The following is a 14789-nucleotide window of genomic DNA, read 5'->3' as shown; positions in this document are numbered from 1 at the left end:
CCTCCCGCCAAACTTCACCCTCTTCTGCAGAGATCGGAAGGTCAGGCCCTTGGCAGGCCCAAGAGATTTAGGGGGATTGGGTGAGCGGAGGAAGCCTGTGCCAGAAAGAAAAAAAATTCTGTCTTCCCACCTCCTTAGAACATAACTTAAGATGCTGGGGTGTCCACATGCTCTGGAGGTCTTGACAGCTAATCACTGTTATCTAGTAAGGGATCTGAGTAAGTCACAGATTCCAGAAACATTTGGCTGTAAAATTTTAGCTATAAAAGGTAACTGGAGATTGGAGGTACACAAGAGAATAAATAAGGACCAGTTTTTCAATTAAGAAAAAATCTTTGAAAAGATGCTTGGAGTCTAATTTTTTTTTAATGCAGTTTAAAAATAAATCCTAGAAATGGCTATCAGCAAAGGAAACCCAAGGAGTCTGCGCCCCCATCAAGTCCTCATTGTCCTTGCTGCAGAGCCCTCTAGTTTGGAGGACAGTTTAACACCATGGGGCTGTAGGAGCCCAGAGTTTCTCTAATAATGAGCTTGGCAGGACTTCATGCTAATTGATCTAAAGAGAGTTTAGAACTCAGAGCGTGGGATTGAGACAATTGTTCTGTTGTGTTTTTTCTTTCCAGAGGCAAAGACCATGTCTCTGAAATCCTCCAGGCCGATTGCTGAACCCGTCACTGCAGTTCATTTGGTTTTTCAGCAGATGTTGTTTTTCACCTTTTGGATGGCAAGGGTTATCCCATTCACTGAAACTTTGCTATTGGTCTTTGTTATGAGGGCTGGCCGACTTCAGGAATGATGAGGGGCACTCAGTTGCTAAAGCCAGCAGGCTGAGAACAGTCGCCAGTGCTTTGATACAGCCCTTAAACCTTTCATGTCACTGAATATGGGAACCACCCAGATGCTAAAACCTCAATTACCTTGATTTGAATTTGTGGTATTTTGTTTAAAATTTGACTTTCTACCTTAACTTTCTTTGACCAAATATATTTCCTAGAAACTGTCTATAGATAATATAGTTGAGAACAGCCTGGCCGAAATGACAAAACCTTGTATCAGACCACTAAATAGCCTCATGGTTTGTTGCTTTCTGATTCTCTCTCTGGAGTTGCCTATTCAGCTTGCTTTCTTTCTGTATGGAAATATAAGAATTTAGATACTATTGTGAAGACACCAAGATAAATATTTCAAAGAGGAAAGGGGGTGGGGGGAAAAGGAGTGAGCGAAAGCAACTATACATAGGAAGACTAGTTGGAGAAATAGAAACCAGATGGTTATCTCTTGACACTGGAGTTTGAGGCAACTTCTACTTTCTAGTTAAACACTGAATTTTTCAGTGTTTACTTCTAGAATAATATTATATGACTTTCATAATTAGAAAATGAATAATGTAAGAATTATACAAGTTCATTTAAACTTTGACATTTTTATAAAACTTTGACTTTCATTCTAAAGATATTTAAAAGCAAAACTAGTGTGTTGTAAGTTTAAGAGATTATTTTAGGAATCTTTATGTGTGGAATTTGACATCTGTGATGATAGTGGAATTTAATTTTAACCTATATAACTATATAAGTTTTACAGTTGTTTTTGCAGATAGTCAACAATTCCAGAAGATTTAGAAAATGTTATCCAATTGCAGTCCTCTTTTCTTAATGACTGCTAATCTTTCAGAAACGTTAATGAGATATTTTGAGTCTCTTAAAAATGGTTGAGGTCTCCAAAGCAGTAATTGTGTGGTAGAATTTAGAGGTGAAAGAAGATAGCAGAGCGTGAGTGTGTGTGAATGTGTATGTGTGAAATGTGTATGTGTGTGTGTTCATACAGGTGGTAGGGGAAGAGACAGAGTTTAAAAAGGTAATATTTACCAAAAAAAAAAAAAAAAAAGAACTCCATAATGTTTGGCACTGTACTTTCTTCTCTTTTTGAATCAGTGCCTTAATACCAACCCAACCCAGCAAGGTTAGCTTCCAGGAAACTCCTGATCTTAGATCCAAGATTTCCATCTCTTTTTTTGTTTTGTTTGTTTGTTTTGTTTTTGCCACCTTAAAGAAACTTAGCTCCGAGATGGCTGCCCCACTAAAACCACAACTTCACAGTCAATATGCTTTTTATATCTTAGGAGATTGTGACCACTTGAGGGCCCTGGCAGAGGTGGTCATCCCTCTGTGGTGTGGTGACGACAGTGTCTTTATTTAATTATTAAGACTGGAAAGGGAAATGGCAATCTTATTGCTCATAATAAAATCCATGACTCTGCCATCCAAGAAAAGAAAAAAAGCTGTAGAGAGTATTAAAAATCTGTGCATCAATTAGCAGCCTGCCTCAGTCTGGTTTGTTTTGTATCTTGGCTATTTACCTCTTGTTTAAAGAAAGTGCTTTGTTGTATGTTAATCACAGCATTAGACCGAAAAATTGTCGGTTGAAGAAATATTTATAGTCAACCGCCAACAATTTGAAGGACTAATTACATCTTAAGGGTGGAATGTCAATGAATACAAGAGAGAAGCCTTAGGTTTTGTAGTACCAACGTCTCATCAGGACCTTTAGAATGCTGCTTGGGATCTTGTATTCAATTTTAACAGCAGATTGGCATTTTAAGCCTGCTAGATTCAGGTTAAGTATCTCTTGGTAGCAGATAAGACATAAATACCATATCCTAAACTCTTCAAACCTTATGTAATTTACTTTTCATTTATTCTTCTCTTTTGTGTCTTTCTTATTCTCATTGAGTCTTGAAATATGCAGTATGTTTTTGAAGATATTTTCTCTTAATCTTTCCTATATGTAGCTTTTTGTTAAGTTCTTTTTTCCCCTGATGATGAAATAGTAAGTATAAGAAAATGCCGCTATTTGACCATTTTTTACCTGTAAAATGGCAGCTTCATGTGGTTCGATCTAATATATTTCATGACTGAATATCATAAACACAGGAAAGTATAAATAAGCATTTTTAAAAGACTTAGACTCCAGTACCACTGTTGCTGTTTTGGTGTGTTTCCTCTCGGTGTTTCTCCCCAGGCTGTATCTGTATGTATTTAGATGGAATTGGTATTATATACACTGAATCTAGGCTTTTGTGTCCTGTCTTTATTATTTAACATGGTGCCATGAGCATTTTCTCCCTGTACCATTCAATATCTAAAAACATCATTTTATACACATGTGTGCATATTATAATCTTCCACATGGAGGTACTAGAATTTTTTAGCTGTCCCTTAAATGACTGTTTAATCTAGCTTTTTAAAAAATTATTATCATAATTAAAACTTGGGTAAGTATCCTTATATAAAACTTTGTATGTATCTCTGATTATTTCATTAGGATGGATCCCAAGAAGTGAGATTATTAGTCTTTAGGGTTTCAGATTTTTAAAGATTTTATAGCATTAATCATTTTTAAGAAAGGAAATAGCCGTTTACATACAGACCTATCCCCCCCACACACACCCCCACCAACCCCACTAATACACTCACAAATGGGAGAACCCTGACAGCTCATTCACCATGCCCTTAACAAAAGCTATTGCTTTCTAGAAACTTCAGCAGTGTGAGAAGGGAATAGTGGCTTTTGGGTTTAATTTGCATATCTTTTATCTCAGGTGAGGGTGAACATTTGTTTGATATTTTTAATTGAGTATTTGTCTCTTTCTTAGTTTGCAGTTCTAGGCAGATGTTTAAAAGGAAGAAAGGTGCTGGTTGATTTCGTCAGTTTACTAATATTTTGTTTCATTTCACTGTTTTGAGCCTGAGAACTGCCAATATGAGGAGAACACATATTTTTACAGATGGGATGGGGGTGGGCAGTGGAGCCTATGTAGATGACATTCATTTGCGAGGCTCGACCTCTAGTGATGAGGGCGCCTGTGACTTCAGTAATGCCTCCCAGCTTAGAAGCTTCACAGCGGAGGGTGTTGATGGGGGCTTCTTCTGTATCTCCATGTCTTCAGAGCCCAGGGCCTGCACACTTGGTGCAAAGCAAGTTGCAGTCAGTGGGCGTGGCTGCACTCCAGGTCTCTTGGGGTGGGCGATCCTGGGTGGTGGACTCCCCTAGCCCTCCCCACTGCCCTCTTCTCTCACTGTGTGGCCGCTTAGCTCTGCTCTCTGGGCTGGCCTCTGTATGGGTGCTGCTAACCAGGCCAAGGTCAGAGGGTCTATCTTCCTGTGACCCAGTTAGCTTTGTTCTGTGCCATGGACACAAGCTGTATTCTCTCCACTGAGCTAACTGAAAAATGCATGCTGCTCATCACAGGGAAGAAGAGGCCAGAGAGGGGGCTGTCTCTAGAGCTGGAAGGACCCAGAAGATCCTCTAGTTCAGCCTTCTTAATGCACTTTTTGGGAAGAAGACTGAAACCCATAGATTCTCCTAGGCACTGTTTTAGGCTCAGTTCCCACAGCAGTTGTGTATTAAGCCACCGTGGCGGGATGGAAATTCATTCCTACAGCAAGGGGGTGGACAATTCCAGTCCATGCCCAAATGCTATGAGCTGTTATCAGCATCCCTTCAGCCTGAATAGAAAGGATACGGCTGATAAGGACAGAACTTAGAAGCCCACCACACAGGAAGATGGCTTACTGTGGTCTTATTCGGGTTCTCTGGAAAGGACAAGAATTCTGATGAAAAGCCATTGAAGAATGATCTGGGCACAAGAAAATTTTGCAGGAATAAGTTGGTTAAATCAAAATCAAATGACCCGTCATCATCTCCAGCTGAACGTTGTTTCCGATTTCTGTGTTTCTCATAACAAGAGGACGATTTCTTTAGTCACCCAGACCAAAATTCACTGTACTTCTTCCCTGAGAAGTTACACTCATTGCTTTCCTTTTTTCTTATCTCCCGCCCTCCCATCCATCCATGCACATTACAATCGAAGGGACTTGTGACTATTTGTCCACACATCTGTCCTGTTCTGCCCACGTTATTCCTTCGCTCTCCTGCCAGAGTCACTGTCAAGCGCCTTTCCTTTATCTGCCCAGACCCTGCGGTGGTTTCCCACAGTCCACTCATTCAAGTCCGGATCGTATTAACACTGCAGAGAACAATGGATAGTACTATGTAGATAATTTTTTTTCTTTTAGAACTTCGTTTTTTACAAAAGTTACAAGCTCCCCTCCCATTTCTCATAGATGTAGTTTGTCTGCTTTTCAGCTTCACACAGCAGGTTTCATGAGAACCCCAGGTCCCTGGTGGAGAGCCTGGAACCCCAAATAATTGAAGAGGTCTGCTGAAGGTCACAGAGCATCACGTGGTGTATTTGTGAATGAATCATGTTATTTGCATGTTTAGAAGTCAGTGTTAGTATTGCCATCAAGACATTGTAGTGAAGTGAAGCGTCAACCTTGTGTGTGTGCATGTACGTGTGTGTGTGCATTGCTGTGTGTGCGCTTGGTGTGTACAAGGCAAGGGTCACCTCAAAGAGCCATCCTAGCCCAAGAGAATAAAGGTGTTTTCTCGTTTTTATTATTGTATTTCATCTTTATTCCACCATGCCTTCTATCCTTTCTTATTTATATTTTATGCATTATTTGGTAAACTGGGAAACTTCTGTTGCTATTAAGGAAGGAAATTTAGAGCCTAAAATAGTAGCATGAGCTTTGAAGCTAGACAGACCTTGGTTTGACCCTTGGATCTGCGCCTGCAAACTGTGACCTTGGACTCTCAGCCTCAGTTTTCTTGTCTGTAAAATGGAGACATTCCTATCTACAGCAGGACGGTTCCTGGGAGTGGAAAATAAAGAGTGCCAGGCAGCCAGCAGAGTGGCTGGCACATCACAGATGCTCGGGGGATGGATGATGTTGTTATCTCTCGTGTGCTGCTATTCTGAGCTCAGAGAACAGGCTCTTCCTTCTCTGTTTAATGAGGGTTGTGGCCGGGAGGGGGGGGTATAAATTAACCACAAATTGGAAGATGTTCCTTACGCATCTCCTGGAGGGCATTTGAGCATCTTACCACTTATCCCAAGCGTCCTCAAGGGGGCAAAAAATGATCGACTATAAATCTAGTGATGTAATGAATCAATAGAAAAAAACCCAGCCTGGGAAGCTCGGCTGTTCAGCATTCGTGATTCCTCTCCCTGGGTTCCCCTTTAAACCACCTAACTTAGAGCCTGCATGCCACAAGCATTTCTCTTTGGGTCTCCTCTCGTGACTTTAATTTAAACCAGTCCTGTCGAGGCGAACAAGAGAACTGTAGGCTGAACGCAGACTTCTCACCCAGCTCCGTGTTCCTCGTGCTTTGTTTCCTTCACCGTTTCTCCCATTGTGTTAGTTTTGGCGCTTGTAAGTATGCATTTTCATAACAGAACAGGGGGGAAAAGCTGAAGTTTGCCTTTCGCCTAACTGGTTTTTGGAGTGTTGTTATACACTGAGCACAAAAGTTTTCTCCTATAGAAAGAGACTTGTTGTAAATCCAGTTTGCCTTCTTTCTGTACACTGTCTACAGAGTTTGCGTCCATCGAATGACTGTGTCGCTCAACTCAGGTTGTATAACCAGGGGAGACGTTCTCTGAGCCGGGGGTCCGGATCTGTTGTTGTGTTTAGTCGCTAAGTTGTGTCCAGCTCTTTGCGACCCCATGGACTGTATCCCACCAGACTCCTCTGTCCAAGGGATTTCCCAGGCAAGAATACTGGAGTGGGTTGCCACTTCCTTCTCTGGGATCTTCCCAACCCAGAGCTCGAACCCACGTCTCTTGTGTCTCCTGCATTGGCAGGCGGGTTCTTTATCACTGAGCCGCCTGGGAAGCCCCGCTGCTGGCTCAGGCCGGGTTTCTCTTTGGCATCATCGAACAGTGCCGCCAAGTCCAGTAGGAATTACCAGCCTGACATCCTAGTAGCTACTAGACCCACGTACTTGTCTTTGGAGTAAGTGACGATCCATTTAGAAAACTGAGGCTTGGAAGTTAAGTCCTATGGTAACAGCCATCTACCAAGCAGAAGCTTGATAGAAGGAAGCCTTTCTATCAAGAAAGCACACTGATCTGCTCCGTTTTCCCTCAGATCAGGTGGGAGGAAGTCTGCAGGCAGGTTCCACCCGAGATGAGAAGAAACAGCTGAACACACGCCACCCCGGGAAGGAGACCCACCAGGACACATGTCCCTTCTGCCAGACTGTCAGGTTTCTTATTAGGGTGGTAGGGTTTTTAAACTGCTTTCTCCGTTTTGTCTTTGAAATGATGGGCTTACTCCAGGAATATATGGAGCAGAGAATAGTATAGGAAAAGATGAAAAGAGCCATAGTGGACTCAAAAGAGACAAAAGTCTGCTTCCTGGCTCTTTCAAACCAAAAAGAGAACAAAAGCTGCAGTACTGTAGGTACAGTTCATCCTGAGGGTTCCTTGGCACCTTCCACGATGCTGGCTTTATCTGTCAACCAGTGATGCTGTGTTCCGAGGCCTCGGGTCTCAAGCCCCAGGTGGATCACAGGTAGAGGAAGGAAGCAGGAGCCAGGACTTTCCCTTCAGAAGATTTCTTTCTTTTCATCTTATGCTCTTAAGAGTGGGAAAGCAGCTTCACTTAGTTGCTGTGACTTTTCTTGGAAAGGAAATTTTTGATCAGGTAGAACAGCTGTATTTTGCTATTGAGAACAAAGCAAGGAACTTGTTAAGGAATTTCTCATCGATTGATGGGAACGTTGAACTGGACAGAATTTCAGGGGTCATCTAGTACAGCGTCCTGACCAGCACAGGACTGATTTCTCCATTAGTGCTTTCCAAACGCTGGGTTCTGATCAATTACTGTGACATCAAATTTAGTGTGTAGTGACCAGCATTTTTCAAAAGTGAAATAGAATAGAAAATACTACAGTGCCCCTCAGAATGTGAGGGTAAATATGTGTGCACACCTTCAGTGGGTGGCTGTAAGAACAATAGAATTTGCAAATTCATTGCCTTGACCTCCACTTAAGACCCCCCCAGCCAGGAACTCCTCACTACAGGCCTTGATGGACTGTTCTATTAACATGAGTATTTTTTTTTAATAATTTTATTTAAATTTGGCTGTGCTGGTCTTCATTGCCGTGGGGGCCTTTCTGCAGTTACGGCGAGCAGGGGGTATTCTTGGTTGTGGTGTGCAGGCTTCTCCTGGTGGTGGCTTCTCTCGTTGCAGAGCGCAGGCCCCAGGGTGTGTGGGCTTCAGCGGTCGCGGCTCCCAGCCTCTAGAGCACAGGCTCAGCAGATGTGGCGCACGGGCTTGGTTGTTCCAAGGCACCTGGGATCTTCCTGGACCAGGGATCGAACACGTGTCTCCTGCGTTGGCAGGCAGATTCTTTACCGCCAAGCCACCAGGAAAGCCCAACATGTGTACCCTTATCTTAATTGTCTGCCTTGCATTTAGTCATAGAATGAATGAGTTACTGGAAGAGGGCTCCTTAGTCTCTGGTCCTTGTGTTCTCAGGAGTCTGTCCCTGAGAACATATCTGGGCACCAGCACTGCCTGGGCCGCTCTTCTTAGATGTTCCACTCAGTATTTGATGCAAGGTGACAAAGTAGCAAAGGAAGACATTTCTTATGTGAACTGGCTGGAGAAGCATCCTTTCAGGGTGACCTCGCAGCACAGCTTCTCCCTGAAGGGTTTGTTTGGCTTTGACATGCTCTTCCAGAGGCCGTCCTGACTCCCTGAGACTGGGTGAGGGTCCCGTGTTCTCCTCCTGCCCTTGTCCCCATCGCAGTGCTGACACTGTGGGGAGCAGGCACGCTCCTGTCACTAACACACGCATGTGCCGTGTTTCCTTGGCCTGTTCTCCGGCTGTCGCTGCAGTAAACTTCTCAAGAGCAAAGAATGGGTCTCGTTCATCATTACAGTGTAAGTGCCCGGCGTATCCCAAGCCCTCGGAATGTGCGTGTGCAGGTTCTGGACTCTGTGAAATAACATTTGCTGTCCTGGGTGACTCGGATGGTGACAGAAGTACCCCTTCCTGGAAGACAGATGTCTGGGAGATAGAAAGTGGGCTTGACTTTGGGAATCAAGTCACAGTCCAAGTGAGACACGAGGAATCAGGGAACGGTCCAGTGGTCACAGCGAATAACTATGGTGAAAGCTTTCCATGAGGACAGGTAGCTGTTCAGAGATGGACGCGCCATTGCTGCATGATAAATGCTATCTCAGATTGTGTGTGATTTACGCTTTTACATGTACTTACATAGCCCTTGGGAAGCCTGGCCTGCTTCAGTTCCTGGGGTGCAAAGAGTCGGACACCACTTGGCAACTGAACAACAACGTGTGGCCCTTGAAACAGTCTGGGAAGACAGATGTGAGTGGCCCTGCCATTTTGCAGATTGGAAAACTGAGGTTTCATGCAGCTAATGACTTGCTTCTGGGACCACAGCCGGGCTTGGTGTCAGCACCACTTAGGGATGAAAGGGCTCATTCCAAGCCCGTGCTGTTTTAACTCGAGTGGCCCTTGAACAACTCGGGTTTGACCTGCGTGGGGCCAGATTCTTTTCAGTAAGCGCCTGCTTACAGGGTATAAGCCGTCCTGGCCGAGGCTTGGTTGAACCTGTGGCTGAGGAACCTCAGATACGCATACGGAGGGACTCCGTATACAGAGGCCTGACTGAAAAGTTTACCCTCAGATTTATGATGACCCGGGTGTTGGAGCCACGAGGGCCCATCATACACACACATCTTTCCAAGTTGTGAAATACCATGTTCTAATAATTTACACTTAGGTCCAGTTTTGTTGTGTGCTTCTCTGAACAGCAGCCCTTTGGGTAGTGGGTTGGGGGTGGCCTCTAATACCTTTGATTTGGAAGGCTGGTGCCTCAGGGCTGGGCGGGGACTTTGAAAGGACTCCTCTCCTCCTCAGCTCCTTGGCATCCCCTCCTGGTGGCCATGGGACTGATGTGTTAGAGATGCGCTGGTCCATCCATGGTAGGGAAGGATATTACAGGAAGGATGCTGAATACAAAAAGGACTGGATGGGCCACGAGGCTGTTGAGAAGTCTTGTCTGCTGGGAGCGACGATGTTTGACATAGGGCTGGAAATGAGGTAGAAGTCAGGCTCTGAGATAGGGTCCAAGAGGTGGTGGGTGTCGGCCAAAGGAAGGAGTCCTCTGGGGATTGGGGGCACCCCTCATCTGGGCCATGGTGCCTGTGCTATGGGTCATGCCCTCTCGTGAGGCCTGCACCCTGAGTGCTGAAGCTGGTGTGCTTCGTCCTCCTGCCCCCCACAGGCTGCTGGCCTCTGTGACACCAAGTTAAGAGTCCCCCTACATCAATGCACGTTTGGCCTCAGACCTGTAAGGTCAAGGACAGTTCTTACGAGTTTGTAGGAAAGATATTCATGGTTGGGCCTGATCTGTTGTACCATTTAAGGGTTTGCAAAGTGTACTTACCTTGCAGACAGAGGCAGCATGGACCAGCTCACCTATCCCCAGGAGGACAGTGACCCTCAGGCGTTTTTCTGGAAGGTCATTGCTTCTTACCACCCTCATAGTGGATTCTGTCACTGATGCTGGCCTGCTCCTCTGTGTAATGGGTGGCCAGCTAGGGTGCTGTGAACTTTGCTTTGCTTTTAAAGAGCCTGATGTGGTAACAGGAAGAAGCTGAGTGTCCTCAGACCTGAACTCTGACCATGGTGCCAACTGTATGTGTGACACTGAGTCTGGGAACCCACAGTCTCACCTGCAGGATTCTGTTGCCGTGTCATTCTTTCCCCCTGGGATGACTGTACCCTGAATCTATTTTAAATGTTAATTCCCCATCTCATACACATGTGCACGTGCAGTTTATTCAGTGAGCTCCTAACCATTCTTCAAAACCTAGCTCAAACATCCCTTTCTCCCACTGTGCCGTCATTCGACAGTGATTTATTGAGCACATACTATATGCCGGATGCTGGGGTCCTAGCACTGAACGAAGCAGACCTTGCCTTGATGTTCCCGCAGCCCTGGGTTTGTGATGGGATCCCTGTCCTCTGCAGGCCCAGCCTGGGGATCAGAACAGTGAACTCAGAGAACAAATGCTCGCCCCTCTGGTCCTGCCATTTCTCTGTCCGTCTTGTGCCAGCCCCTAGAAGATGTGGAGCTTGAGCGTAGCACTGAGACTAGCCGAGTTGCTGTGGAGATGCTTCTCCTACTACAGTCCCTGCAGGAGCGTGTGGATTTTCCATAACGTGGGGACTTGATAGAGAACCACAGGCTTCCAGAGCCTGATCTTTCCTGCCCTCTCTGTGCCGGCTGCAATTTGGCTGCTGCTGGAGCCCAGTGTGTGCCGAGGGCCGGCACAGTCAGCAGGATCCTGTGATGAGCTCCAGGGAGAGGCCCCACCGGCAGGAAGTACAGGGGCCCCCCTTTCACCTGCACTCGGGGGCAGGCATTTCCTGGCCATTGTTTGCAGGGGCTGCCACTGCTGATAGTTGCTATTTCCGTCCAGCAGCCAAGAGGGGCTGGAGTAGCCGTGTTCGTCCAGGCCCGCCTCTCCTGTGCAGCTCACCCAGGCCTGCCTTGAGGCCCCTGGGGAGGCAGCCTGGGGAGGCAGCGGGAGGACTGACCAAACTGCCTCCCACCCCGTTAGCAACAGGAGGTCTTGGGAGAAGAGATGCTCCCTTGTGAAAATAAACGCAACAGCCCCACCTCTGCACACACAGGCGCTTTCATGTAGGTTCCCTGTTCACTTTCATTCTTCTTGGCTGGTGCCATTGTCTTAGGACTGTGTGTTTTTGAATCATTGCTGCTGTTGAATTCATGTACCCTGGCAGGACTCGGATGTGGACACCCCTGGGTTCAGAGGTGCAGACTGTCTCCCCAAGATAAACTGGAGAGAAATCTGACTCTTCAAAGTTCGGTGTGGGAAGAAGTTTGGAATTGTGTAGTGCACGAGCTGTGTAGGCTTAGTTAGCGTTTCTCATTATGAGCTGAAAGACTTAGGATCTATTTTTGGTGGCTCATTACCCACCCAGATTGCTTCCGCCAAAGTGCATCATAACCCTGGGTTGATTAAAGATCTTGCCTTGCCCTTTTGGACCAAAAGGTGTGTCTGCGAGATGAAAGCGGGGAAGATAATACGATGGAGCTGGCCCCTGGAGGTTTCTCTTTTTAGCAGTGTGGAGTAGTAATTGCAGCTTCCGAGTCTCTTTATTTTGACCTCTCTCCTGTGTGTGTTGTCTTTAGAGGTCTGGGGCAGGGGACACTGGTCATCATTCCGTGGCTTAAATGCTGTTCTGGACTTTCCTGCAAGTGGTGGCCGTCTGGGGAGGGGTCCCCAGAGTCAGTCCCCCATCCTGGCTCTGTGGAATCCAAGATCAAATGCTCCCTCTCTGGTCCAGAAGGGACCATCTCACCCAACCCCGGGAGGGCAGCCCTCCTGCCTCCACCCTCTGTCTGAGTGAGATAGAGAAGCCCCCTCCTCTTCCCTTTCACTGCAGGCACAGTGACCAGGGTGCCGTGTGGTCAGGGTCCTGGAGGGAGGAGGTACAGGAGCGCTGGGGGCATCGTCCACAGCTTACAAGACACTCTCCTTGTCCCCACAGCGTGGGCCCTGCCACCACGACGGTCACCACGGTGGCGCTTTGATGCGGCCAGAGCACTATGTACAGTGTCGAAGACCTGCTGATCTCCCACGGCTACAAGCTGTCGAGGAAGCTGCCAGCCCCGCGCGAGGATGACGGCGAGGGGCGCCAGCCCGCGAGGACTGCGGCACCTGCGGGTCCCAGCCTGCTAAACGGCTGCGAGGATGGCCCCACCGCCCACCCCCAGGGCAAGGCCTCTCCGGGGACTGGCCTCCTGAGCGACCCCAAGAGCCGCCGCCTCGGGCCAAGGGGCCACGGGGAGCGCCCCAGCGCTGCTGCCGCTGCCAGGATCTCCGAGGCTGGGTAAGCTCCACCAGGACCCTCCAGCCCCCTTGGCCCCAGGGGTCTGGTAGCAGATGTACACGTGCATCCTGACCACCATTTCTGTGTGGCCGGGGCCTGGGAGGGAGGGGAACTGAGTGGCAGGGGAACTGAGTGGCAGGGCTGCATCTTCCCTGGAGCATCCGGGATGCTCGGTGGCACCCAGTGCAGGGTCAGATGCGTGAAGCCTTCAGCACAGTGACGTGTGAGTGGATTCTCTTCTGCCAATGCGGCATTTTCATCCTCAGCCTCCTTGTTCCCTCATAGTTTCTTCATGTCTCCCCAGCCAGGAATCATTTAAAAACTCTAGAAAGGCCAGTTTATGTCAGGCACACACTCCAAGCACATCCAGCCTCCTTGTTGACACGTTCCAGTACCTTACAGAGTTGAAGCACCTGTACGTACCTGAAATACAGATGCGTTCCAATACCTCGTACGTTACAGCATTGCGAGACGCCCGTGCTCCCCTCCACTTGGGCAAAAGCAAATCCTCTCTTCTCTCATATTCATGTCATTCCACTGGCCTGCAACCCGTCTTTTCCCAACGCTCAGGCCCTGAGGTGGGCATCTCGTCTCAATACAGCTGCATCTGTGGGTGTTTTCTTACAAATGAAAAAGAGGGTGGACTGGCCAGGGGATGGGGAGGGAGGTAATTAGGAGGGAATTTGGGCAGCTCGCCACGAACCCTGCAGCCCACAGCCAGCAGTTTTAACCTGGAGGAACCTTTGTCATTGCTTCCTAAAGCTGTGTTTGTCTTTAATGCTACGTGGGGACTAGGCTTAGGCTGGTGGGGGGCCTCTGTCTACAAGTGGAAGCAGAGGCCTGTGTTTAAGGCAACAAACCAACACGCAAACAGGACAGTGAGTCAAGTCCGAAGGGGGTGAATGGCCTCCTATGGTTTCAAGTTACCTGTCTGTCCACAGGGAGAATCTTTCTTGTTGGTCGACAGCCTTCAGGCAAAAAGGGGAGGGGTCTTGCTCTTCCAAGTCAGAGTGGTCAACCCCTTGGTCATGGAGTACTCCCCAAGGGCAGGGCGCCTCTTCATGCCCTGTGGAGCTGACACAGGTTTGCGTTACTACCCAGACCCACCTCTTCAGGGAGGGCTAGTGTTGTCGCCGATGGGGCAGGTTCAGGAGGGATGGAGAAGGAACTGAAGCTGCTTCTGTTTAACTGTGTCCTTCAGAACTTGCCCTTGTGTCTACTGCTGCCTTGGGCCCCGGTCTTGGCAGCCTCAGTCCCTGAAAAGCCTGCCTGCCATGGACTTTGGAAGAGGGCGCTTGTGGGTGCCTTGGCCGAGGGTCAGGACAGCCTTCGCTTCTACCACACAAACGCTGGGTGTTACTCTGCCTCCTGGGCTTCTGGTTCTCTGCAGAGTGTACCTGTACCTCCCACCCTGGATTTTGGGGTGCCGAGGTTGCCCGCTACCCCCCTGCCCCATGTGTCCCACAGAGCTCACTCCAGTGCTGCACACACAGGGTGCTCAGGATAAGCCCCGAGGTTCAGTTCATCCTTCCAGCCTCGTGACAACCATCGAGGAGCCGAAGGCTCAGTTTCTAAGGAGGTGAAAAGATGGTGGCCGTAGAATCCCTATGAACGTGCCACGTGTGGGGTCCTCTCAGTCCTGAAGGCTGAATCAGAGATCAGGGTTGGGTCCTGGGTGGTGGGGGCAACAGAATCCCTTTAGGGTTCTCTGAGGACAGTGAGGCCCCCGCCCCATCCACAGCTTGCCCAGGACTCCCCAGCCCCCTGTGGTCAGGGGGCCTGAGGACTACAAGGCCCTGCAGCCCAGCCTCTGTCTGACCCTCGGGTGCCTTTCCTCCTGTCTCAAATGAGGGCCTCAGCTGGTTTGAGAGCATCGCCAGCATGGCTTTGTCCCTCCACGGAGTTCTGACAGATCCGGCCATTCCCTCCCAATTCTGAGGTCGGCTGGTCAACTTGGGAGGTGTTGAGCTTTGGGGTTGAAGGTT

The 14789-nt window shown here is 48.0% G+C and overlaps 1 protein-coding gene across 4 annotated transcripts in view; it reads left to right on the top strand.

Moving 5' to 3' along the window:
* Window positions 1-14789, top strand: part of JCAD (junctional cadherin 5 associated) — an 80191-nt gene that overhangs the window by 43448 nt on the left and 21954 nt on the right. For all 4 annotated transcript variants that reach the window (XM_027976699.2, XM_060396866.1, XM_042230636.1 and 1 more), the window contains exon 2: window positions 12463-12804. In XM_027976699.2, the coding sequence (XP_027832500.2) occupies window positions 12521-12804 (284 nt within the window). In that variant the 5' untranslated portion in view covers window positions 12463-12520. The remainder of the gene's footprint in view (window positions 1-12462; window positions 12805-14789) is intronic.

Source organism: Ovis aries, chromosome 13, assembly GCF_016772045.2.
Source record: "Ovis aries strain OAR_USU_Benz2616 breed Rambouillet chromosome 13, ARS-UI_Ramb_v3.0, whole genome shotgun sequence".
Taxonomy (NCBI): Eukaryota; Metazoa; Chordata; class Mammalia; order Artiodactyla; family Bovidae; genus Ovis; species Ovis aries.
Note: the sequence above shows the minus strand (reverse complement) of the source record. Positions and strands in the feature narration are given on the sequence as shown.